Source organism: Salminus brasiliensis, chromosome 22 (assembly GCF_030463535.1).
Source record: "Salminus brasiliensis chromosome 22, fSalBra1.hap2, whole genome shotgun sequence".
In the NCBI taxonomy this organism is placed as follows: domain Eukaryota; kingdom Metazoa; phylum Chordata; class Actinopteri; order Characiformes; family Bryconidae; genus Salminus; species Salminus brasiliensis.
Window position 1 is genome coordinate 16,543,125 of NC_132899.1, and position 27,063 is coordinate 16,570,187.

At 40.1% G+C, this 27,063-nt stretch overlaps 1 protein-coding gene across 7 annotated transcripts in view; it reads left to right on the forward strand.

Moving 5' to 3' along the window:
* Nucleotides 1–27,063, forward strand: part of ablim1b (actin binding LIM protein 1b) — a 62,340-nt gene that overhangs the window by 6,319 nt on the left and 28,958 nt on the right. For all 7 annotated transcript variants that reach the window (XR_011978240.1, XR_011978241.1, XR_011978239.1 and 4 more), the window contains exons 2-4: nucleotides 4,788–4,922; nucleotides 19,929–20,112; nucleotides 21,357–21,466. Coding sequence is in view for 1 of the 7 variants with exons in the window: in XM_072667825.1 (XP_072523926.1) it covers nucleotides 4,788–4,922; nucleotides 19,929–20,112; nucleotides 21,357–21,466 (429 nt within the window). In the remaining 6 variants the exon portion in view is untranslated. The remainder of the gene's footprint in view (nucleotides 1–4,787; nucleotides 4,923–19,928; nucleotides 20,113–21,356; nucleotides 21,467–27,063) is intronic.

The window sequence follows — 27,063 nt, forward strand, 5'->3', positions numbered from 1 at the left end:
CTCAGTCCTGTCCTATATCACTCCTATCATGTCAGTCCTGTTTGCCTCTGTTGTGGATCTCCTGGGTTTGTTGACTCATTCTACACCTTTCTACCACACTTTTCTGCACATGGCCAGCTTTGCTGTCTGTGCTTCCCATCTGGGCTTCAGGCTCAGTATGGATGGCACTACTTAAGGAAATCCTTAAGTATGTTGATTTGCAGGAGTGGATGAAGCTCTGTGCTACTTCTGCAAGTGCTGATCTGCTTAAAGAACTGAGTCACAATATTTTGCAAAACCTCCACAACACTTTCAGTGTGAGATTTGCAGACTGAATGTTCCTCTGGTATTTTACTTGTAGCTCATGAACCCAAAATTATTTTAAATCACAGTAAGGATTATTAATATGCTTTCTTTCTTTAACACAAGCTCAAAATCATGGGTACTCAGCAACTGTTGAGGGAAGACGGGAGATCACTTTGATTTTTATCATAGGTCTCCCTTTTTATTACTACCTCCATCTCTCGAGCCTTCTCGTTCTTCTGCAGTAGTACAACAAGCAGCACTAATTCATCTGCCAGTTCTTCAGGGCAGGCCTGACAGATACCGCAGCCTCATTTTTGCGTTACTTTATATGAGTTCTCTCGTGCCGCGTTGTTGCCGTGCCGTTAACTGGTCGTCATGGCAACAGCTCTCTCCAGCAGTGATAGGTGGTCTGAGAGAAATCCTGCACTTCCGCTTGCTCTGCAGGAGAAGCATTCCTGAGACCGCATGTCTCAGCCAGAGCCTCCGAGAGCAGCTTAATTAACTCAGCCGGTGTGTTTTGCGAGCCGTGCGAGAGAACTGCCAGTCGTGGGAACGGATGACGGAGCTCGTAAAACGCCCGCCAGTTGTTTGGTTAGCGGAGAGGCTCTGAGATAGAGGCCTCGAGTAACCTCCCCAGCCGATAAGGAGCAGAGAATGGTGGTAGGAGTGTGCTCTCAAAATGACACATTCTTTCCTTGACTAATCTAACAGACCCTTCAAGTGGTCAGCAATTAGATTAGAGAGGCATGCATCAACTCTAACAGAGAGAGAGAGAGAGAGAGAGAGAGAGAGAGGGAGCGAGACAGAGAATAAATATTCTTCAGGGATGACTTGGGCCTGCTTGGAGTGTGATTAAGAGACAAGAAGACTGATAGTAAAGGAAAGATCAAGAGAAGGGGTGGAGATGTGAGAAAGAAGAGGGAGGACGAGAGACTTGAGAGAGTGAATCAGGGCATGCTGATGAAGAGCACTAGTGAAAGGCTGAGAGTTTTATCCTCCTGCATTAGCTTCATCCTGAGAAGCCTGATCAGTTTTCTGCAGCTGCTGGGTCTGGACGTGTGAGGAGGCACCATTTTGGCATCTAAAGGCCTAATGACCTTGACAGTGGTGATCTGGTTGCATCTTGGTTTAGGAAGGAGAACAAAAAAGGGTGCTTGTGACAGTCCTTTGCTGTATTTACCTCGTGGCTAATATAGGCATTGTACCTATGTTACATGGACACTTTTTAAAAGACCATAGAGAAGACTTTTCCATAGGACCACGCTTGCCCTTGGTTAGGCTTCAAAGTGCTTTGTAGCTAATTAATCAAACTTTTATAATGCAGACAATTCTGGGTAATGTTCGTAACCTTGAATAATTGTGAAAAAATGTTTTTACTGGCTTATAGAGGAATTCCACCAAATATTAAAAATGCCTACATGGAAAGAAAGGGTGGAAAGAATGCTGCACTGCACGTGGTCTGGGGAGTTTACACTACTTTTCAAAAGCTGCTTTGAGGCTGTGCATCTTAATGGTACTAAGCTACAACTGTCAGTCAGCATTGTTAGCAAGATGCTGTATGTTAATGTGGCAGAAAGTTTATTTATGACTATTAACTACCCAATTAGGCTCTTCTTGCAAAACCAGGCTTAACCTAATAAAAGCGTATTTGAATATGATGATTTTAATCCATGAGAACTGCAATCAATAACAGTTCTGCCATTTCAGAACTGTGCCACTGTGATTGGTCAGCACAGAAACAAATGCTCCCATCCGTTTACGCTCCTTTGAATTTCTATTTTTTATTGAATATGAACCAAAGCGCTCAGTACAGAACACCAGCAGAGCTCATATAGAGTGCCTAAAGGTGCCAAAATCAGTGTGCAAAACACATCCTACCACTAAAAAAAGGACTGGAAATAAATTATATGGTAAAAGGATTGGGACACCTGCTAATTTATTGTTTTTCCGTAATCTGTGGTATTATAAAAAGAGTAACTGGTTTCTATTAGATTTTGGAGCATTGCTGTGAGGATTCGTGAGGATTGCATTTAGTAACAAGAGTGCTGGAAGAGTCAGGATTTGTTTTGTAGACATTGTGGCCTATCACCGCTTCTGTAAACACAGTTCAGGCAGTACGTTTCTGTACGTTTACTGTTTACATTTGTTCAACACACAAAACCGAATGACTGAATGACTTTCTCTCAACAACTGAATTAAACAGTCATTTTGAATAATCAGTGGACTTGCCCTTTAACCCCATAAAAAGCTTACGGCCCGCTGGCGGGGCAAACGTGTTTTTACAAACTTCTATTACTAGAGAGTAGCCAATTTCTGAATAATACGCCTTAGTGTGTAAAAAGCCTTGGAGTGTTAAAGGGTTGAGCTTAAGGTATGGAATAAGAACTGTGGTGCTTTTTATGCTGCTAACTGTCTAGCTCTTGACTTGCTAACTAGCAAGCTTTTAGTCATTAATGTTAAGTCAAATGTCCATCCTTGCAAATTCCCACACAAACTTCACTTGAGCTACAGTAGAACAAAACTTGCTTCATTATGTGTCCATATCTGTGCTCACCACTATCAGCTGATCTACTGCAGGCCATACAATTATCAAAATGTTCCACCTCCAATGCTCAATCCGTTAGTGAGTATTCATGTGCATGGGTGAATGTGCATGTTCTTGAAGACGTACAGATAATGCATGCATGAGTAAGCATTATAAGTTACAGGAACCTGGCATGTGCGAAGAAGCTCAGCCCGTTAAACATTAGCTGCCCTTATGTAAGAAGTTTAATCACTGAGTGACATTTGTGACAAGCAAGTGTGATTTACGAACAATAAAGAAGTGCGTGAGGGAGTGGGCGGGTGAGTGAGGGGGTTAGCACCTCTCCATGTGCCTGTAATAGACAGAGCATCTTGGCTAACAAGCCCTATGGTTCACTCTACACACCTCCAGCACAATGCTCCACTCACACCTACACACTGTGTTCCGTCACCCGCGGTGTGGGCTTTGGCCGGTAGAAAAACACTTCAGCGTTATATAAGTCAGGCAGGTTGAGGCTCTTGGTGTTCGTGTTCTGTCCGTTGGTGTTCAGTATGAAAGTGTTCTGCCTTGGTAGTCTGACTGAGCATTTGATTTAGATAACGACGAAACAGACTCAGGTATCCATCTAAGCAGATGTTAAGTATGACCTGGACCTTTCATTTATTACATTTACATGTATGTCGTTTAGGTGATGCTCTTATCCAGAGCGACAAGGTTATCTCACAGAGGTGGGCCAACGGAATGATAGGAGTCTTGCCCAAGGACTTATTAGTGTAGTGCAGAACCAAACCAGGAATCAAACCCCCAGTGGTCTTCAACCACTTTTCTTTCTGAAAAGTACTTTCTCATTACTTTACCCATTAAATATAAAGAGCCTGTATGTGGACCCACTCTTTCATTCTTAATGTGATTATGACCACTTTTAAAATCGCTATTCAAATAATAGGTATAGGTATAGGAATATGTACGCTTAAAAACACAGAGCATGATAAAATTTTTACTGTTAACAGGAAATCAAAACAAGGGTTATCATATCATTACAGAGATTGACTGAAGTCTGAATCAGTAAAATGCATTGTGTGGTTGGGTGGAATGGGATGGAATGGGTGTGGGTGGAGGTTAAAGGGGGTAGTATAGCATTGTTTCCTGATTGTTATTGTTATTGTTAAAATCATTGTGCTAGTCGATGCTTAAAAGCAAAAGCCTCCTATTAATAAAATATCTGAAATTCACATTCTCTGGTTGCTTATAACTATCACTTGCTTAGCAAACGTCTTTTTCTGCAGAGCAAACGTCATCGGCTCCAGACAGTTCCGCTGTCTGTTGCTTAGTTAGACTCACAATGCATTTTGTTTATATATATTTACTATAGATTACAAGTGCATTCTAAAAAATTATAGTACTCTCGTCGTGTTCATGTCTTATCGTAATCATGTTTCCACAATTCGTCCACAGTCAAAAGGCATTGATAATAAGACCTGATATAAGGCTGAGCAATTATTAGAAAATGTATTAAAACTTATAATAATAATAATCCTGTCCATGTTTTTTATTTTTTTTATTTATTCTGTTAATACTTTCCCTACTGTGTGTGTCGATGTACTGTTGTCTTAAAAACATACTACTGTGTGTGTAGTCACATGACTTCCCAACATAAAATGGATGGAATTCCCCTTTAACATATCATTTTTGTGCTAATACAACATACTTTATATATACTTTATATAAAATACCCATCTTATTTCGCAACGTATCTCTGATGCAAACTGCATAATTAGTACAATGTATATGTTAAACATAGGAGCACAGCCTATATTAAATAAGATAACACGTTAGTTTGTGTTAAAAACAACACAACAATCTGTTATCTTTAATGCGACACCCTATGTGTTGGTTTTGAACACATCTGTTTCAGGCTGTTGTACATTATGAGAGGGCTCATGCTGATGAAGCGTGTTGTCTGTGCTCTCCTCTACAGTGGCCCATCCTCAGGAACCCCATCACCCCCCAGAGAAGCTGGTGATCCAGTGTTACAAGTGTGGGGAGCCATGCAAGGGAGAGGTGCTGCGTGTGCAGTCCAGGCATTTTCACATCAAGTGCTTCACCTGCAAAGGTAAGAACATCTGTTCCTACACCTGCACCAGCTCAGCACAGCAATAGTGTATCAGAGAACGTGGTACATGGTATTAGGGCAGACTCTGAAGTGTGATGTCTTAAGGGTTCTCCAGGAGGAGGAGTGTCAAACAAGGTTGCATGACTGTGATGGGAGTGAGGCTTCACCTGCTGCAGCACGGGAGGAGCTTCATAATTAGCTGGGTGAATTAGAGAATACAGTGTTACAGCTGAAAATAAATCTGAAGTGTGTTGTCTGAGGGTTATCCAGGGTGGGGAACATTAATCAAGGTTGCGTGACAGTGAGGGGGCGAAGTGTTATGAATGACACTGATGGCTCTGATGTGCTCCTCAGGTCATAAGTGAGTGGCAAGGTGAAGGAAAATGGATGTACCCCACTTGTGCATTTGAGGGTGCAGTTTTTATTTCCTGTGTTCAATCAAAGAAGACAAGAAGGAGAGGAGGGCTTTTGGAGTCAGGCAGTTTAATTCTCTTAAATTTAAAGTTTTAACAAGGTTTAAAGCTACACCACTCCCCCTCCTTGCAGCCTGAGTAATTTCATCAGGCTGAACACTCACACACATACCACATTCATGCCCTGTGCACAGTTAACTCAAGAACTGGACTTTGGATTTTTCCCATCATTTTACCTGTGAACTGCTAATCGATTATTGTTGGACTGGAAATCATTCATCATTTGGAATTTGGGTGAGTCCTTTTTATGCTACTGGACTTACATGAGAAGGATTAAGCATTAGCCAGTCGCTGTGTATAAAAATGGGTTGGTTTGGTATCATACTCTCAGCGTCCTCCATGCTTGTCCAGCAGAGCATCTAGTTTCTAAGAGAGAATGTGAGATTTATTCCAAATTATATCTTGCTAGGCAGAGAGAGCATTCACTCATTTCCCTCTGAGAACTCAAGAGACTCAAAGAGCCAAATCATCTTACAGAAAATGTTCTGGTTATCATAAATTCATTTTGCGAATCTATCAAAGTTTTAGGGACTGCTTTAATGTACAGTGTACTCTGCTTTGCAGGCATCCCAGCAGCCCTTGCCAACGCAGTTATAACAACAGCAGAACCAGTTCCTGACTATAGACATGGCCTAAGTCTATAAATCTCAGAATTCAGATGGTAGTGATCTTAGATCCAGTTACTAGACACATATTAAGTGCTCTAAAGCACTCAGAGTTCTCTCAGATTCCCTCTATTCCCCCAGCCTGACAACAGAGCTACCTTGTGGTTCTACATGACTTCTAATTACTGATAGTTCTTTACTGACTGAACAATAAGCACAGTTTTTTAAAGCAGCCTGATGCACGACTTGGTATTTTTTGCTACAAGTGGGAAGTGTAATTCACTTTTACGCCACTGTAGAGAATACAAATCATGCTTTAAAGCCCCCCTCAAACACACTTTATACATGCATTTCTGGACAAGCTGAGAGATACAGAACTGGCATTAAAAGTTAAAGAAGAATGTGGACTGACGAGGTAGAGCAACATTACAAGATTGTACACAAATATGATGTGGGGTGTGCAGTCTTGTGCCCATTGCACCTCAGTTACATCGTGTAGTAGCAGTGGGTGGCAATGACAAGTACACCATTCCTACTGTTACAAGTCAGTGGAGCATCAAAATCATTCTAAAGCTGTTTTGAGGTTAAGAAAACATAATATTGCTTTAAACTTGAGTTCTGTTTTATCACAGAAGCAGAGTGAGGTCTTCAGAATTGCATTACATTTCTCAGGAACCTTGATAGATGGGATTTGTCATTACTCCCTGAGTTTTTTATATAAACTCTACATGAGCTCTACATGGTACTAAAAGTGATGTTAAAAAGTGTTTTAAAAGGCTCCTGGGTGGCACAGACATCTAAATGCTGGCCCTGACATTGGGAAATTGCAGGTTCAATTCCCTATACTGCCATGCATGACAAGGGGTCCTGCAGTATAATTGGCCTTGGTCTCAAAGGCCCTTCCTCTCCCCATGTGATGCTAGCCTGTATGAGTGTATGTTTTCTGACTTTTTAAAAGAAAACATTGGAAATAATCAAAGGGGGGTGCTAGAGAACCAGATAATTGGGTAAAAAACCCATGTATGTATTCAAATGGTTATTTGTTATGTCCTGGTTCTCTATGAAACCATTAACTTTACTAAAGAACCCTTGATGAAACCCTCTATTGGATTGTAGTTTAGCATAAGCAGTTCCACCATCATCAACCAGCACACAACTGGTGCTGGTTCTTTTTTAGATCAAGCGAAAGAAGAGAATTGTGCTAGATCTGACATCTAAAAGTCCAAACACAAAGGTTTATACTACAGTAAGCTTCATGTTTGTAGCTCCTAACAACCTACAGTTGTATAAAACACATCATATGACTTGTTGCATCCTCTGGAACGTATCCCATGAATTGAATTAGGCCAAGGGGTCAGTCTTATTTCTACTGGAGCTCAGAGCTAGCACCAGGGCTTCAGTCACATGATGTCAGTTTACTACTAGGAACTTGACCATAGCCTGTCTGTGGGAAGTGTTTTTGACATTTGCATTTACCTCAAACTAAATTAACCTCAAATTTTTAAGGCTTACTTGATCTATTCGTCTTTCCATGAAAGACAGAGATAATTAAGATTTTGCTTGCCAGAGACATATTCTTAATGGTATGAAGAATCCTTACCGCTATTCTGAGATTAAATTTAAAAGTTAGACTAGAAATATGCATTATTACAGCATTCAGATGTTTGATTGAATGCTTGGATGAGGAATGTGATTCCAGACCTTTACTCATAACACATATCTTGTACTTGAGAAGTACACAGCAGCTGCTGTGCCCATTTGATTTCTAATGTGAACATGACTGTCCTCGATGCTGCACAATGAATTATTTATAGAAGCTGTAAGGAACGCCTGCGTGTCTTCTCATGGTAAATCACCGCAGTCCACAAGAATGGCTAAAAGATGAGCAGTACTGGGCTGGGCCTAATTAGGCCAGAGAACTTTAGTGTGCCTTAAATAAATCCATAATCTTTCTACTCGTCCTTATGTTTAGCTCCATTCCTGGAAAGCAGGATGCAAGCGCAGGAGTTACATAAGGTCTAATATAATTGTGTCTGGAAATACCTGGCTGCAGTGAAAGTACAGTTAAGGTTTGCCAGCACCTGAGTTTTTGCCACACGGCTTGAGTCTATGTCTGAGTTCAGAGCCAGCAGACTGTGTTTTGTCTTTGCTGTCCTATTAACAGCAGTTGTTAAGTTAGAGTAAATTTATGTTGTCTGTCCCAGATAAAAATTATGAATTTAGACCAATTGTAGAGAGTCTGTGAACAACAATAACCTGTATAGCAACAAGGAGCTGATTGGAGGCCAACTTATGATGCATTTATCTTACATTCTGCTCCATAAGCATTTTGGGTATCGGCAGATTTGTTGTACCATTGCCTCTGTAGGCTACCACATTAAAGCAATTAAGATGTGATTGGAGTGTTGACGTTCAGCTTTAATTTTACAGACTTAATCAGATTAGACTGCTAGACAACATTCAAAAAAACATCTGCACAGTTCAGGAACAAGATTCTTTGGATAGACGAAACCAGAATTAACTTGATTATGGAAAATAAAAAGAAGAGTTCATGGTGGAGGCACTGTTATGACATGGGCATCTATTGCTGCCAGTGGAGTTTGGCCACTGGTGTATATTGAGGATGAGACTGCTGATAGAAGTAGGAGGGTGAATTCTGCAGTTTATAGAGATATACTTTCTGCTTAAATTCAGTCAAATGCTTCAAGGTGCAGATGGAGAATGACCCAAAACATACAACGAAAGCAATCCAAGAGGTTCTTAAGGCAAAGTATTGAAATGTTCTGAAATCTAAGTTGTGAGTCAGACACCTCACCCACAAACAAGCAGCAACTGGGGGGGCTGTGAAGTATTGCAAGGAAAGTAAACTCAGCATTTGGTGATGTCCATTGCTTCTTGACTTATATTTTAATTATTAACAGTATATTTAATATTTTTGTTCAATATTTATGTTTACAAATGACCAGTCACTGTCCAAATACTTATGGGCCTGACTGTATATTAGGAATGGATTGAAAAGTCATTTTAGCAAATGCTGAATTAAAAACATCTGTGTGTCATTTAGAGGTGTAAGACGGGGTATCAAAGTATCGCAGTGTAATGTTTTGCAATACTGTATCGATTCTCAGAAACACAGCCGTGTTGACAGTGCAATCTAAAGACAGTGTTTTCTTCAGATTGATCTTACTGTTCTGACTTCATAAAAAGTAGGTTTCTTTTTCTCAGAATTTATGCATAGGGTGGGGTGCTCTCTTAAAATGTTGAAAATAGAAAAATGAAAATAGCTAGCCTTAACTGTAACCGTATCGCAATATATCATATATCGTAACCCATGTATCGTGATGTGCATCAAATCGCCAGGTTCTTGCCAATACACAGTCTTAGTGTCATAGCCTTTTAGCCGACATGATACTACTGTTTTGTTGGTGCATTGTGTCTGCTCCACCTTGTGTGTAATTAAAAAAAAGTAAAAAAAACATGCATATCATGCTTGAATATGGTTATCAAGTATGATGTTATGTTTTTTGCCATATCATTCACCCTTACCAGTAAGTAACCCTTACCAGCGTGTGCCTTAGCCATATGTCTGTCTACTCCCCCCATTCATTCCCCTTCAGTGTCTCACTCTTCTGTCCCTCTACATTTGCCAGCACCACCCACCCCACTTTGTGAATGCTGTGTCAGTCAGAGCGGCTCTGTGCTATTTTCAGCATAGTCTCCGGGAGCCGTTAAAGCACTGTGTGCCTGGAAATAGCTCTGCTGATCTCCACTGGGACAGAGATCACAGCCAGGGATGGGTCCGTACACCTCTGCAGAGTGTGTATATATGTGTATGTGTGCGTGTTTGTGTGCCTATGTGTCTGTGGGCCTGTTTGTGTGTGCATGCGAGTGTCCTGAGGGGGCGGGCTACGCTGTTGCGCCAGGAATCACAGCCACTCAGCAGCTGTGGATTTACACTAACGAGGAGTGGCAGACCACCATAGGGGTCAAAGGCTGCATACCCTTAGAGGTTATTTCAAGATGTCATTCTCACAGCCTTCCCACAGGATGCTGTTACAAGCCTCAAGATGAATTGTTTGAGCTTTTAATTTAGTTCATTTAGCTTGTCGTCATTGTTGTAACAAAATTCCATACGTCCAACATATTAAGAGAGAACTTTTGTTCATAATAAAATGACTTAATACTTGGGCCATTTATATTGGTCCATTTATTATTGATAATATTTGCACAGTATTTGAAATGAATAAATGAATAAAATATATATCATTTTTATTTCATTTAATTATTTTTACATTTAAAAAGTTTAAAGGTTTCATACGTAAGCATTGACTTATTCCTTAGCATTAGAAAAATAAGCAAGTCACAGCTGATAAAGTTACCGTTCTCATAGCTCTTGATTTATGAGGTGGTAACGAGACTTATGAAATGCATGTGCGCTGAACCACAGCGTATGCGGTTCACGTTTTAGAGTGAATGAAAGTGTGCTTTATCAGGAAGGAAGAGGAGGCTGCATTACTCGCTGTCATACCCAGGTCAGCCTGAGTGTGGGTAATATAAGATTAATGCATTCACAGTCCACTGGCCATGGGATTGGTAGGAAGAGACGGCACCATTCCAATACTCATTGTTGGTATTGGGCAGGTGCCATCGGGAGAAAATAAAGTTCTGTACCAGTTCTTGCATGGAATTTCACAGGATTGCTGGTAGCACAGGTGCACATGCACCACCCTCCTAATTTTATTAGACCTCACATGCCCCCACTTTTTATACAAACTGGCTATGCTGTTCTACATGGCTTCTGTGAGCCATTGCTGTGCTGTAAACAATCTAGTCAGAGCAAAGCTCACCACACTATTCACGTTTCAATTTGAGGCCAAAGACTGTGACACTTAAAGTAACACTATGTAGCATTTGTAGCTCAAAATAGCAGCTTCAGAATTATGCTGATGCTCCACTGACTGTAATAGGGAGAATAGGTTCGCTGACATTACTGCTCCGGGTCATGTTTGTGTAAAACCCTCTAATATTAACACATCAGTCCCCATGCTTCTTTCCTTTTCAGTGGCGGTTCTGTATCTCTCAGCTTGTCCAAAAAAGGTGTGTCCTTTAGTGGTGGTTCAAATCATGAATTCCACTTTCCAACTGTAGGGGGAGCCCAGGAGCAAAAAATACCAATCCTTTATGATGCTGCTTTAATTTGGAGCAGGTTATCTCTGCTATTAAACATGGTGGTGAGTCATTTTGGGCCCTTATAATAGTCAGTAGTCTCCCCCACAATGATTCCAGCCGACAAGTGTTTCATATTGACATCATGACATTTTGACCTGATCAGTTAACATCCCACACCCACCCCCCATAGAAAATTCCCACCTTTACCTCCATCCTCACTCAGAATCAGGCTGAATGTTTTGTGTTGGTGGTGATAATGAAGGTGGTGTTTTGTAGGAGGGCTGATAAGCACATGCATTCTGTACAAAAATAGTTGAGTGGATTTTTCTGGCAGCTGTCGCTGTCACAGTCACTTACACCAGTGCTCCTCCCATTTTACAGATTTCACAAACACACACACACACACACATATGCAGCACCTGTTAGTAGTGACAAATAATACACACACACATAGACGTCAGTGTCCTCTGTACCTCATCTCAGTCTGACACACTGGACTGGACTGTTGTAAAAAATGTTGTGGCTCATAGTAAAATAAGCCATTAAAAGCGACCACAAACTTCACATTATATCACCAGGTTGCCATGGATGCATGTTACAAATATATGTGTGTGTGTGTATGTGTGTGTATGTGTGTGTGTGTGGTCAGCTTTCACAATAGTTTCTTCAGAAGTTGCCTTAACTGTTTTAATGTGCAATTGCCGAAAGCCTGTAATACTGTGGCTTCAAAGAGGCGGCAGGGAGGAGCACTCTTCATGAGTCTAACCAAGGGTCACCCTGAGGTTCTCCTCTAAACAGCCATGTGCTAGAGCCATTTCCAGGCCCTGAATAGATCTTCTTCCTGATCACACAGGTTCCTCCCTCAAAACGTTAACCATATATAGGAACTTCAAGAACTGGTCTAGTGGTTGGATTTTATGACAAGGATGCACTGTATTGTATGTGTTAGCTTAAAGATAATGATGCATCTTACACATGAGCTTCGAGTTAGAAAAAACAACAGCTGAGAAATATTTCTCAATGGCAAAAGAACCTTCAGGTCCAGAAAATAAAAATCCTCCTTAACTACCTGGCTTCTTTAATTAGCTCAAACCAAAAGGTCATTGATGGATTTCAGAACCATTAGTAGGTACACACTTGAAGATATAGGTAGCAAAAGAGGTTCTTTGGAGTGACTGCCTAAAAGAACCATCTCACAGCAGACCCTTTCAGTGGATGCTTCTTTACGGAATACATAAATGAGTATAAAGTGAAAGTGTAAAGAAAAGTGTTTAAATAACCTCAATATTATATAAAGGACCTTTATAACTCTAACCATACATCCAAGCCAAGGACATTTAGGAACATTCATTTGGAAAAGTTTAAGACAGTAGGTGGCTGATCAATTATATGAACAGAAATCTGGATTCAAAGGCCTCTGTCTACATGACCAAAACCCCTCAATATCCTCTTTAAGTGCCCTGTTTATAATGACCTCAAATTCATGATATTTGTCTATTTTATATGCAAAATATACACAGATTTACTTGCCTTTTGTTTAAACTTTAACTTTGTATCTTTGTTTCACCGTGCTCACTTCACTTTGGACAGTTAACACTTATGGTCAGTTCACCCAGAGTTTGATTTTTACAGGCCAAAAAGGCAACACACCTTTATTATTTGAAAACAAACACACCTTTATTGATGATTCACAGGGTTTGAAACTAATGGACTGTGAAGTTGCGTAAATGTTGCAGTCATAGCCTTATGTATTTATAGCGCTGTGCGGTCGCGTTAAAAACAGCCTTACCAATCAAAGCTTGTCATGGTTGCAGACCAAACAAATGAGCATCAAGACAGTGGCAGAACAGCTTGTCTTGTTTGTAGCAGAACACAAAAGCTTATAGTAAGCAGCACTACATGCGGTGCATAGGGGATGGTGAATGAGCAGCGAATTTACAGAGAATGTAAATGATAAAGTTTGTCTTGGTGCATCATAGCAAAGTCCTTCTTTGCAATGCCGCCGAGCAGTTACTTTCAGACATACGAGTAAACATCGTCACTGATAAAATCTGACAAAAGCCTCATGAATAGTTTGTAGCATTTGGCTCACAAATGCATGATTTTTTGGCTTGTTCTGGCTACTGCGCCTGTGCAGATCTCCACATCATAGGGGGAGGGTGGTTTCCTCCGCTGTAAATTTGCTCATTTTCTTGAAAGGCAGGACTTTCTGGTAACATACGTCATGTTGAGCGTTATGAGAACTCCCATTGGTATTTCAACCAGTGGTCAGTCCCCTCATTTATAATGTAATCTGATCATGTTCTGTTCATCTTCTCAAAGACCTGCAAACTATCTTGCCTCACTAATGACCACCTATGGAAATTATTAACGTGAGCAAAAGCGGATAGGGAGCAGAGAAAAAGGAAGAGTGGAAAATTGAGAGCCTATCCTGTGTCTATCCTCTTTTACAGAGCACAGAAGACAAAAGACGCATCAGACTTGATGTGAAGGTTCCACTATTTTAAAAATTGCATCTGTTGTTTTTGTCCGAAAAAAAAAAGTTCTTCTTTGCCAATTTTTCCCAGGCCGCAAGTCATAGTTTGCCTTACCTTTACATATTCATGTTTACATTTATTGGGCAGAAGCTCATGCCCAGAAAAACTTACAATTGTGCAACTTTCAGTGTAATAAAGGTGCAATATTAATATATATTAATTATAAATATACTGCTTTATATTAGTTGAACCCCAGAACAAACACAGCATGACAAACTTGCCCCCATTAAACCTATTTACTTAACCGACATGGCCTGTCACACCAAGTCTGCCATCAAAAAACAGCCCGATTCTGAAAGCTCAGCTGTAAGAATGTCTTGGTGAGTGTTTGATGCATGTTTGTGAGTTCCACACAGCAGACCGGAGCCTGTTAGCATTGCTGTGAGGCTAACAGCCCCCAAAGTCAGCGGAGAGCCATCGAGGCTAATCGAGTTGGACAGGCCTATCACGCTGTTGCGTTGCATTGTGGTGATGATGATGTTGCTAGCTCCACATGGATAATGAAGGGGCTTTGAAAGCCAAGGTGCATGCCAAGAGTCCTCCAATGCCAAGGGCCTTATTTAGGCTTCATTTTGTCTGCTTCACTGGTTGACCACAAAGGATGGGAAAGTGCATCAGGATAAAACAGTATTACAGTTAAGAGCTACGCATTTACACTCTTTACCTCCCTTTCGGGCAAGTGTGACCACTAAGACAGCTACAGTCTTAGCTTTAAATGAGAGGAGGCATCAAAGGCTATTCTGGCATGCAGTTGGACTAATTGTGGCATACAGGGAGTGATTAGAAACAAAGCTTCTTTCCACATATTCCCACATGTCTGTGTTTCCGGTCTACGAGTTAACATGGCATTCACAGGAAGGGTGGACGACATATATTATTTTTTTATCATTATAAAATAGCATAAATAAGAAATAACAGGCTTTTTCTGAGCATCTAGTGGGTATCATCTGTACATCTAGACTATTAAATATGTAAAAATAAACAAAACAATAATTGCTTAATCTGCACAATAGCAAGCATTATGTGGGCTGGTGATGGATAATATGATGTACTCACAGTTTAAATAAGCTGTTGTTATGTTGCAGTGTTGTTTGGCTGGTGCATTTTGTCAGTTTTAAATATTTTTGAAAATATGTGTATCATACTAAGGATGCACCAATATGAGAATTGTGGGCCAATAGCCAATGGCGATATTTTTCACGTACCTTACTGTTACATACACATTTATAAACCGGACAACTTACAACCATGCTTACATCTATCTTGATGAAGTGTTACAGAGAAATATGTAACTTCTGTGGAGTTAAAGAGTGCATATCTATACATTCTGGAGTCCAATAATTAAATTATGTGTTCAAATGTTTGTGGACACCCCTTCTAATAAATGTATTCAGCTACTTTAAGTTGTACTCATTGCTGCCACAGAGGTGCAGGTGCGCGCACACACACACACACACACACACACACACACACACACACACACACAGCTTGTCTAGTCCCAGCAGAAATGTATTGCCAATATAATAGTAGTGGGTGCAACTAGAAGTAGCTCAATATATTCATTAGAAAGGATGTCCATAAACATTTGGACATGTAACATGATGTAATATCATCATGTAAAATAATGTCATATCAAATCATCACACCAAAATATTTTTTTGTGCCTATAATAACGTATACATGTCCTGAAGCATCATGATGTTATAGGACTGCCATATCACCCACCCTTAATTCATACAGAGGTGCAGAAGTAGCACAGAGTGGTGCAGCAGAGCTTAGGGAAGTACCAGCAATCTGGGGAAATCCAGTGAAATATTAATGAAGTGTGTGAAAGCTTGTATAACACACAGCAAATGAGCAGCAGGAGACCCATCGCTGCACTAACTCCGAGCAGGGAGACGGCAGAGAGCACACCAAGTGATGGTAGTGGAACACAGAGCTGCTCTGCCACTGCCCTGTTGTTCTAGTTTCTGTCCCCTGGTGCTAATGAATCCTTTACTTTCTCTCTGGCGGGAGTTCCTGGAAGCTTTTGTGTGGAAGTGGACGTTACACTGTGATGGGTCTGTGATTGCTCAGTGAAATGACAGACTGAACTGACCCTGAAGTGAGAGAGGACCCCAGCGCAGAACACAGGAGCACTGTCACACTTCCATCACCACGCATTCTGAGTGACTGCCTCTGCCTCTGCCTGTTTCTCTGTAATTACTTACCGACTCTGATGAAATGGTGTGAGGAGAAACAAAGAGCCTTGTGAAGCTCGGAGAGCTGTGCAGTTTGGATGTTTGTGCTAGATTTTGATTGTTTAAGTCGTGTTTGTGGAAACCAAAAAACCTTAAATAGATAATATTATAATAAAAAAGTTTTATTTGCAAACAATAATCTGGAGGTTGTGATTTATAGCTTTGCATAGATTAAAAAAATAACTTTATCCCTATGTCTTTATTTAGGGAGCATAAATGTACTATTTTCTATATATTTCAATGTGAAATTGCTGTTTAATAGTTGAATGTGCTATACTTTGGATTCCTATAGAATGTGTGTATTAGCATTAGAGTTAGCTTCCTCAAGTTTCTAAATGCAGTTTCTGCCATAGTTTTCTAAAGTTTCAGATATCCTGTTCAAATGTGAAATAGGTTCACACTGCAAACCTTTTTATTCACCTTCTGAGAACGTTCCCCAGCGCTGCCGGCGGGGAATAATGTTCGTTAATGGTGCCTTGAACACACCAGATGGCGCTTTGAACACTTTGGTTATAACAAAGACTCGGAACTGGAATTGGGTTAATAGCTGATACCCGATCTATTAAAATATGACTGGATTGAGACTCTGAGTGGCTCAGCGGAGTAATGCGCTGTCACTATGGCCAGGGGGTTGCGAGTTTCAATCCCTAGCCACGCCGCTTTGCCACCAATGGCCAGAGTGAGACCGCACGAGAGACCGTGCTCTCTTCCCTTTTGCAGCGATGTTGGCCAGCATATGGGTCTGTTAGCTGGTGCACCGGAGCTGCCCGACTTTGCCTCACTGGCATGACGCGTATCAGAGATGACATGTGTTAGGTTCCCTACTAGCATTGTTAGTGCTGGGGGGAGCTATGAAACGGTGGGTTAATTGGCAGTACCAAATTGTGAGAAAATTCAACAAACAAAATTGCATGGATTGGACCTCCTGAACCTCTGGATCAGAACAGGGCATTCCTAGGTTTAAATGTTCTTTACAAATTTAAATGCTCTTCACACTCACTTTCTTTTGCAAACATGATTCATCAACCACCAGAAGGGGGTTTTAAATGGTGTGGCTTAAAGAATGTTCTCAATTTCTCAAAGCATCTTTATTTTTGTTAATAAGATCAAGTTTGACTACGTTTTATAAACCTCCTTATAATGTAAAAGTCAAAGGAAGAACCCTTACACTTGTATAGAACCTTCAGCTAAAGTGCAGTTAGTTCTTGGTTGGCTCTTTAGGGATGCAGAAGTAAAAAGTGGTTCTTCTATGGCATTTCCAAAAAATGAAGATGTTTTTAATATGCGACCCTATATTGGTTGTATTGGTTGTTTGTGAGTGTGTGTGTGTATATGTGTGTATGTGTGTCCTGGTTAATGGGCCTGACATTTCCCACACTGCATCTGTGGCTCTCTGCATGGTAACTGAAGGTTACTCAAACAACAGCCAGAGAGGCACTTACACAACCGCCCCTCTGCTGCTAATGACGACTGTCGCCACGGCCACCTGCTTGTCACACTTGTTAGTCTGTTGCCATGGCAATCGTCATGCAAATAATGGGAAGGTTGTCAAACGAAGATGGCCGCTCAGAGGCCCTGAGCTGCCGCGGTGAGGGGTGACAAAATCATAAAATAAAAAAATAACAAACAGTTGAAGCACAAATATGAATGTGGTTGAGCTACATGATCAATCAAAGTGTGCCCTGTTCTGGACAGAGAACTGCAAAGAACTGCCCAAAAAAATACTGTCTCGCCCCATTACCTTCAGTTCCCATTACAGATGCATTCCTTTGCATTATTATGTGTGTTATTACAGTAAATTATGCATTTATCCCTTCAGGCTCTTTACCCAGAGAAGTTGGCTGGGTGCTCTGCACCAGGTCAAAGTTACAGTCCTATTTATTCACCGTTTCTTTTGGGACTATGCCTAGTCCCATCATCGCTCAGCATGCAGGATAAAACTCTATAAGCATTGAGCCTCCCACAAACATCTACACCATAGAAGTAGAATTTTTGGTTCCATAAAGAACCATTTTTGACTGTGATGTGTATGTGTGTGTGTGTGTGTGTGTGTGTGTGTGTGTGTGTGTGTGTGTGTGTGTGTGTGTGTGTGTGTGTGAAGAGTCCTCCAAAACATATTCTTTATTGAACCAAAAAGGGTTCTTCTGTGGCATCAAAAAACCCTTTGTAGCACCTTTATTTTTAAGAGGATACTCACCCTGCACAAAGCTCAGCAAGTTTACAGCATGGATAAGGCTGGATATGAACACTTCTACTTCACATCTGAGCTTTATTCAACAAAAATTGGAAGAGTGGGTGTAGGGTTGGTGATGAGCAGAAGTGAATATTAAATGGCCTTGAAGAAGTAGAATGATATCCATTTCCCTGGCCCGTCACACATACCTGGCCTATGCGCTGCATCACACCCATAGAGGCCAGAGCAGCTCTCTCTTTTACACACACATCTGAATTTGTGCCAGAAGCTTAAAGGCAAGCTGGAGCAGAGGAAATGTGGAGCTGACCAAAACCTCATCTTTGTGTATTTGGCATCAGCGTTTTCAGCTTGTATTTGCAGGCAGCCAAGAACTGTAAAGTCCAGTATGAAAGGTATTTACAGCCACTCAATGGATCAGTAGGGTAGGAAGGATATGCCACAGAAAGCATAAGCTATTTTTATTTGTGTCTGAATTACAGTTTTAGTACAATTTCACTTAAACTGAACCTGTTTTAGCAATTGTGCACTAAACATGGATATTAACCTTTATAATATCACTAATAAATGTTGTGTGCTTCACAATAATGTTAACAACTAAATCATCCAAGGAAATAAGTAATAAGTGCTAACTTTTGCCCTCTGATCTGATCCAAGTACCTAAACCCTTTTAAATTCCTTGTGATTACCAGTGATTATTTTGCCCTCTGTTATAACTTAGGAACAACTCAGTTTGCATTGCTTTGCATGAATAGTAATTCTTCGGGTGTAATAAAAGTCAGGAAGCATAAGGAGTTAATACTGGCTGTTGGCCAATTAGCGACCTGTTTTGATCTTTTTTTTATTAATAATACAGCCTCACAACTTGGAGAATGGTGAATTATTATTATTATGATGGTAGAAAATAGAGAAACATTTTGAGGAAGAGTGGTTTAAACACAGTCAAAACAAAAGAACTACAGATATTGTATCACATTTTCAGTTCCACACTGCAGACTCTAAACTATTTTATTACCTTCTGAGAAGTTTCTCACTGTGGCAACTGAGAATCATGTCTGTTAATGGTAACAAAACAGAACAAAAAAAGGATCAGACATATAAATAAATAAATAAATGACAAAGAAAATAAACTTTTTAACTGCTTTTTGTGATCTATATTTTAGCAAATAAGCATATAGCTCACAGGAACTATGTTCACAATAGATTCAGTATAACGTTAATTGTTACTATTAGATACCAAAAATAATAAAGTTGAAGATTATAGTAGTGAGGGTCAGTGGTACATTCACATCAGAGGAGAAGATGTATTAAGAGCAAATATATTAAATATATAAGTACTATTACAACAAAGAAATTAAAAAGACATTTTGATTTGATTTTGATTTTTTTTTTTTCATTTTGACAGTTCTTTCACAGTATTTGACCAGGGCATAATTGATCTTATGATGGCCCCATTTCCAAATGTCCAAAAAATAAGGAAGCCAAAAATGAAGTGCAGGAATGAGGGATCAAACCATGTATGCAATATAGTCTTTTTGGCTGTTGTTCAGCTTTTTTTTAGAACTTTTAAAAGATGATGACTGATGAATATTCATGGGTAAATGAACTTTAGGAGTTCCTGATATTCTTCTGTTGATACAGAATGTAAAACACCTGTACATAAACCTTTCCCATACCTGTGTAACCAATCATGAATTCGTCATTGAATCGTTCATTTGAATGGATAAAGATCTCTCTCTACTCCAGTTAACAGTACACTTCTTTCTCCCTCTTCCTTCTGTGTGTGAGCAGTGTGTGGCTGTGACCTGGCGCAGGGTGGATTCTTCATGAAGAATGGAGAGTATTTATGCACGCTGGACTATCAGAGGCTGCACGGGACACGCTGTAACGGCTGTGGGGATTTTGTGGAAGGAGAGGTGGTGACTGCTCTGGGGAAGACCTACCACCCTGCATGCTTCGTCTGCACCATCTGCAAGTCAGTGGCGTAGGGGACAGATGCACACACACATACACATACTCAAACATACACATGCACAAATGCTCTGGTGTTCACGTTTCGCTTCAGGTATTGCCTACACTGCCCCTACAGTTTCCAGTGGTACTGCTTTATTTCATCCATATCTGTAAGCTTTTAGAAAACGTGCACATATATGGATGAGTTGAACGCAGAGTACAGACAAAAGGCTCTGTCAGTATCCATATCCTTATTTAATGCTGAGCATAAATGAGCCTTCAGTAGGTTATTACTAAAAAGCCATATGCAATACACCAATTTGAGCACTCATTTGGTTCTGTGAGTTGCCATGTTCTGTATAGAATCATTGCTGTTGCTAAAGACGATTTCAGAAACCCCTGTTAATGATGGTGATAAATTGACCTGCTTATGCACACCTGCACCTAAAAAAAGAATTATGATTTGTATGTTTCAAGTAGTTGTACTTCAATATAAAACAATACAATTACTTTTGTATTATAGGCATTTCACCGTATTTACCGTATCTGCATACTGAATGAACAATAAGCTTATAAGCTTAGATATAGATATAAGCACAGTATGTTTAGAGCACCCTCGTCATGTTGGTATTACAGACAGTAGTAGAAATTACAGTTGTGTAGAACTGTACAGTGATGGAAACGCTGAATGGACTATAGAGAAGGTACATGCCTGAAGCTCCTCCTCCTCCCAATCTTACCTTTTTATAAATTCCATCTCTACTTTGTTCACAAGTTCATTAAAAATTAGGCATTTGCAGGAAATATACCCCATACATCTAAACACAGACCTCAGAACAGTTCTTCAGTTTCTACCACAAAGCAGAAGCCACCTAAACACCCGCCCAGTGTTCTCTGAGTTCTCCCCTCTCCTACAGTCTCCTCCCATATGCTGATGCCATAGTCTGATAGTTTGGGTGGATATTTCTATTATTTGTATCCAAGAACCAATTTGCTATCAAAAGTGTGCTATTGTAGACTACTATAAAGTAATGGACAGCTATTGTCCATTAATGAGCATTCTGAAAACTGTTCTAAAAAATAATGATGTGCTCATACATCCTAGCATCAGTGTTGAAAAATGTTACACTATGAGTGCACTGAGAATGTGATCACAGTGAGATGGTGTAGATGTTTGGGTATTCTCCATCACCTATTGGCAGTAAATTGCAAAGTGTGTATGTCAGTGAGCTGTGTTTAACCTCAGGCCACTCTGTTTTTGTCCAGACGGCCGTTTCCTGCTGGAGATCGCGTCACCTTTAATGGAAAGGACTGCCTGTGCCAGCGCTGCATCCAGCCAATGTCCCCTCCTCCAAAAGACATCAGTGCTTCCAGTAGTGAGTCACTGTGTGTGTCAGGGCACGTGTGTGTATGTGTGCACAGTGGCACGCACTATACTAGAAAGCAACGTTCTTTCACTGATCCCATTATTTTTCAATAAAAACTACAGCTCTAGAGGACATTCATTTAGGCAGTATGATGGCTTTATAATTACTATAAGCAACTACTGATGAGATTTCAAACAAACCATGTTTGGGCGAATATGGAGCTAAGTGCATCAAGTAATCTTTTTGTAAAGTTCACCAAAGGTAACGTCAACCAATCAGTCAGTGAACCTTTATTTCCATTTTGAAGTACATTAAGGGTTACTCTCATTTTCAGGGTAGCTGATCATTTGCAGTAAGACACTGAAAGAGAAAGTACAAATAATATTTAATCAACATTAAATGGAGGTAAAAGAACAAATTAGGAATGTTAAACAGAAAACAATGAAGATAATAGAAGAGTAAGAGTAAATATGATCAAATGAACAAATTAATGTAATTAGTAAGAGAGAAGAACATGAATAAATTATGTGAAAAATAAATATAAAGCAGAAATAGAAATAAACCAAAATGACAAAATGTAAAAAATATAAGTCAACATTGAAAAATTATATTATCTTTAAGATAAAAAAGTAATATTTTAAAACAACCAAGCAACATAATAAAAAATAAAACAAAAGCAAGCTCATACGGAAGCTATAAGAACTAAAATGACTAAATTAATAATAGAATTATAAAAAAACTAATTCTATTTAACGTGATTACTGACAGCTTTTTTAACAATGCTTTTGGCAGAATTCTGAAACCTTTTGTGAGAGCAACACTTGGATTTACTGTTAGTGACAGTGCTGATTTTTAGAAAAAGTGGTCAATAGTTTAAAAATAAGAATGAGAAAATCAGAGTGGAGTGGGAGAATTAGTGTTGTTGTTGTTGGTGTTGTTGCAGGATTTTGAGAGGGATGCGATGTTCTGTCGAGCGTGCGGTTAGTTTCCAGGGCAGGCTGACACAAGTTCATTCCTTACTTCGAGTCACTCTGCCGCAGCTTTCCACAAAAGTGCTGTTATAGCCCAATAATCTTTGCTGATGTCGTACCTTCACAGCTTGACTGGTATGACGGGAGTTCATTTATTCCGTTAAAAACATTGTTTATATATTTTAAGCTACACTGCATGTTTAAATGTTTATGAACACCTCTTCATATGAATGCTTTCAGCTTCTTTAAGTTACACCTATTGCTGACAAAGATGTGCAAATGCACACATAGATCATTTAGTCCACTGGCACCATGCCTAATGCCAGGCGTGGGCTAAAGGGGTATAAAGTCCCCCAACATTGAGCTGTGGAGCAGTGGAACTGTGTTCTCTGGCATGATGATGCTTCATCCAATACATTTGGAATTAGCTAGGGAGTTGGGGAAGAGGTGGGGTGACAATCATCCAACATCCTGACCTCACTAAAGCTCTTGTCGCTGAATGTGTCAGATCCTTCTAGTAGAAAACCTTCTCTGGACAGTAGAGGCAGTTTCTCCAGCAAAACAAGGATAAACTATTTTTAATACTCTTGATTTAGGAAGAAACAAGGAATGAGCAGGTGTCCCAATACCTGTTTATGGTGTATAAGTACACAGGTTTGGTTCAGGACTTCTACACAATATCCCGCAGCTACTGCGTAAATTTGTTCAAATCTACCAGCAGCATCACACCTGATATAACTGAAGCACTGATCAGCAATTGTGTCATACGAGTCATAAATAAGCCACCACCATGTTTAACAGCAGAGAAAAAACCCTAAATGATCTCAAAATTTGGATCGAGTGAACCCAACATTGGAGAAATCAAAAGTGTTCCTACTGCATTGATTATAGTCGGATCATTTCTAATTCTTAGGACAAGGGGAGTATACAGAATGTTAAGACTATGCATAGGTTAAAGACAGGATTGCAGATGCTTAAGGTTTGGAAATGTATGACTGTTATTTGTATTGATTGTAACTGTAGTACTTTGAGTAAGTAAACACTTCCCAGATAAATAGCTTTCACAATGTAACTTTCTCTGGAGATTCACCAGGCCTTTACTGTACAGTCAGGCTGTGATGTTTCAGTCTTGCCTCAGATACTGTATCCTGTACAAATCAAGCAATCAATTAATCCAACTTGAACCGTGCTTCAGTCCCAATTCACAGAAATCTGGCCCGCACACATGGACAGAAAATGCCTGAGTGACAGTACTGTACTGTAGCGCTGTATTATGGCTCATATATGCTTGGTTAGTTGATTGGTTTGAATGAAATAGCAAACCTCAATTCGAAACCTCTGTCCACTTTGAGGCCAGGTTTTAAATGATGAACTGCAAATGTTGGTCACAAGCCACAAACTCAGGCATGTCTTATTTCTAGGAAATAGAATTTGAAAGTCTGGTTTGTTTTCATGTAATGAGAATCTCAGTAATCCAAAAACAGAGTTCATAATAGTTCTATGATGTCTTAATAAGCTTTTTAATCAGGTTTCAAGCCCTCCTCAGGCTTCCTGCAGTGTTATCCGAGCTGACTATGGCTCTGCTGCTGTGCTGTCAACCAGAGAACAGCTCTCTCTCTCTCTCTCTCTCTCTCTCTCTCTCAGTGTCTCACTCAGAGGAACTTCCTCATCCTTCTGCGGTAGATTAGTGGTTTTGCAGGGTAATTCAAGATGCAGGGCCCCAGCCTCCAAACGAAGCAGATGAGAGAATGCAATGAGAGTAAGAGAGAGGGAGAGGAAAAGAGAGAGAATCACATAGCCAACTAATAGAGCTTTTTTTTTTTCGCTCGGATTTCCGCAACGCAGGCCTGTCTCTTTCACTAACATTCTCCAGCCACCCGGCTCCGGCTGTTCTCTAAATTGAGTTGTGCAGATTTAGTTGTCCATTAGGCTTTATAAGGCATGCAGTCTTTCTCTTTTAAATGCCTGACACTATTGTTTTCTTTAGCTTGAGTCCTTATTAATGCAGCCAAATGTCATTGAGATTCCTGGATGCCGAGGATTACTTATTACATTGAATGGCATAGAATCAAATTATGATAATGCCTTGAAGATTACAGAGAATGCGTGACGTGACAGGGCTCATTTAAAGTTAATGAATCAAAAGCCATGACTGGCACCAAGAGGAGGCATGAAGGAGTCTGCCACCTTAGATTTACATTCCTATTTTGCAAGGTAACTTACCCTTCCAAGGAAACTCATGGAAGGATGTGGATTTTCTAGTGGAGTTGTTTCACACTCCATATTACCGAATATGAGCCGATAGGAAAGAGCTGCATGCACTATACTATGTTTCATTGAGCTGCTCTTTTTTGGGTCACAATTAATGTACAACATACATATTTAATAGCCTAAAAGAAAAATGTTGTGCACAAATATAACTTTTTTGGATGTTTCCTGAAATAAATAAATAAATAAATATACATAGATAGATAGATAGACAGATAGATAAATAGATGGCAATGTAGTACAGTAACAGACAGTACAATAATTGTAGTATTGTGTATATATAGAACAACGCAGGGTCAAAATTCTATGTATATGGTCAAAAATATTCATACAACCACATGTCTTTTTTGCCTAGGCCAAGGCCTCTTAACTTCCTGTCAGTATTCATAATTGACTACACAACTGATGATTCCAAGGTCATCAGTTTAAACAACTGGACTAAAGTTTAAGTTATTGTCAGATGTAGATACTTTGCCAAGGGCTGTAAGAAGACCCAAGCCGCACCCTCAGAATGATGGTCTGGATGGTCAGGAACATCTCTAGAACCACCAAGACACTGCCCTGCCATGAATTTGAATTAGCTGCTGGAACACCAATGTCACTGTCTACAGTTGAGCGACTTTTTTTATGGACTGGGAGGCTGCTGTCCAAGAAAGCCCCTGCACCAAAACTGACACCTTCAAGCTTGACAACAGTTTGCAGGTGACCACAGAGACAATGAAAAAGTGCTTGTTTGGAAGACTAAAGGGCAGGCATTTCACCTCAAGAACACAGTGCCAACTGTTTAGCATGATGATGGTGGTAGCCTCATGCTCTGGAGCTGTTTTGCTGACAGTGGAACTGGAAGTGGGTGGAATAATGAAGAATGAGGACTACCTCAGAATTCTTCAACATAAACTCAAAACATCAGACAGATTATTGAAACATTGACACAATTGAGTGTTCCGCCAGGACAGTCACCACAGACACACATCAGAGGTGGTTTTGGCTTGGTGTTCCTAAATCCTGACCTCAACCCTGTTGAAAAAATGTCAACTGTTCTTAAACATTAAGTCCATGGCAGGAAACCAACCAACTTAATTGAACTCCACCAATTCTGCCAAGAAGAATGGTCAAATATCCAACCAGAGTTCTGACAGAAGCTCATTAAAGCTATGTCGTGTTTGTATATTTTGGAGCCTGTATCTATATTTTGACCCTATGTTGATTTAGAGACTCTATGACCTGTATCACCAGTTCATTGTGCTACTGTCTAAATGAATTCTGCTGCATGCCTGCCAACAGCTAATGGAAAAATGGACCAGCATTTACAGAATGATGAAACTCACATACTGTTGTTTGCCATGATAGAGAACAAGATTATTCTCATGATAATTGAAACGGTCTTAGAAACACAGCAAGCTCCACAGTGTCCATTCTCTCTCTCTCTTTCTCTCTCACACACACACACCTTTCTTTGAAGTGCACTAATGAATGATTCTCTGTGTTGCGCTTGGCTAATAATTTGTCATATGGGCAGAGAGTGATTGGTCACTGATGAAATTCTTCAGCCCTGATAAGAAGACAGTGAAAATGAACTGCATGGCTGCTGGTGAATCTTGCAAACTCTGCACACTTTTTATAGCCTTCATAGCCTTATTTATAGACTTCTAAAACACACAGTTCTGAGAGTACAGAGCCTTTGATATGCCTTATGAGAGGAGAAGAGCACGAATCTCCTTGAAAGGTGATATTCTCTCTCTCTCTCTCTCTCTCTCTCTCTCTGCTGTGTGTTTTATAGATTAGCTTTCACAAGGTTGCAATCAGTGTTTTAATTGTTAGTTGCAGAAGCTGCACAGCATAAAAATGCTCAGTAATTATTTGACACATTAAGGAAATATCTACAATACATTTTAGTGCCTAGTTTATAATATAAATGTACATTGTGAGAAAAACTGTCATAATTGACTCTTTTTCCCCACTCACTAAATCCCAGATTTGGCAGTTAACATGTCTATATGTTTGTGGAAACCCCTTCTAATGAATGTATTTAGCTACTTTAAGTTGCGCCCATTGCAAATGCACACACACACACACACACAGAGCTTGTGTAGTCCCTATCGAGAAGTACTGCCAATAGAATAGGATTTTCTGGAGCAGATTACTATGAACCTCTTGGCACAATGTCTAATGCCAGGTGTGGGCTTCAGGGGTATTAAGCCCTCCAGCACTGAGCTGTGGTGCAGTGGAACTGTGTCTCTGAAATTATGGTGATTCAGCCAATACTTTTGGGTTGAGTTGTGGAGATGGGGATGAGGTGGAGTGGTGATCACCCAACATCCTGACCTCACTAATGTTCTTGTTGCTGGATGCAATCAAATCCACGCA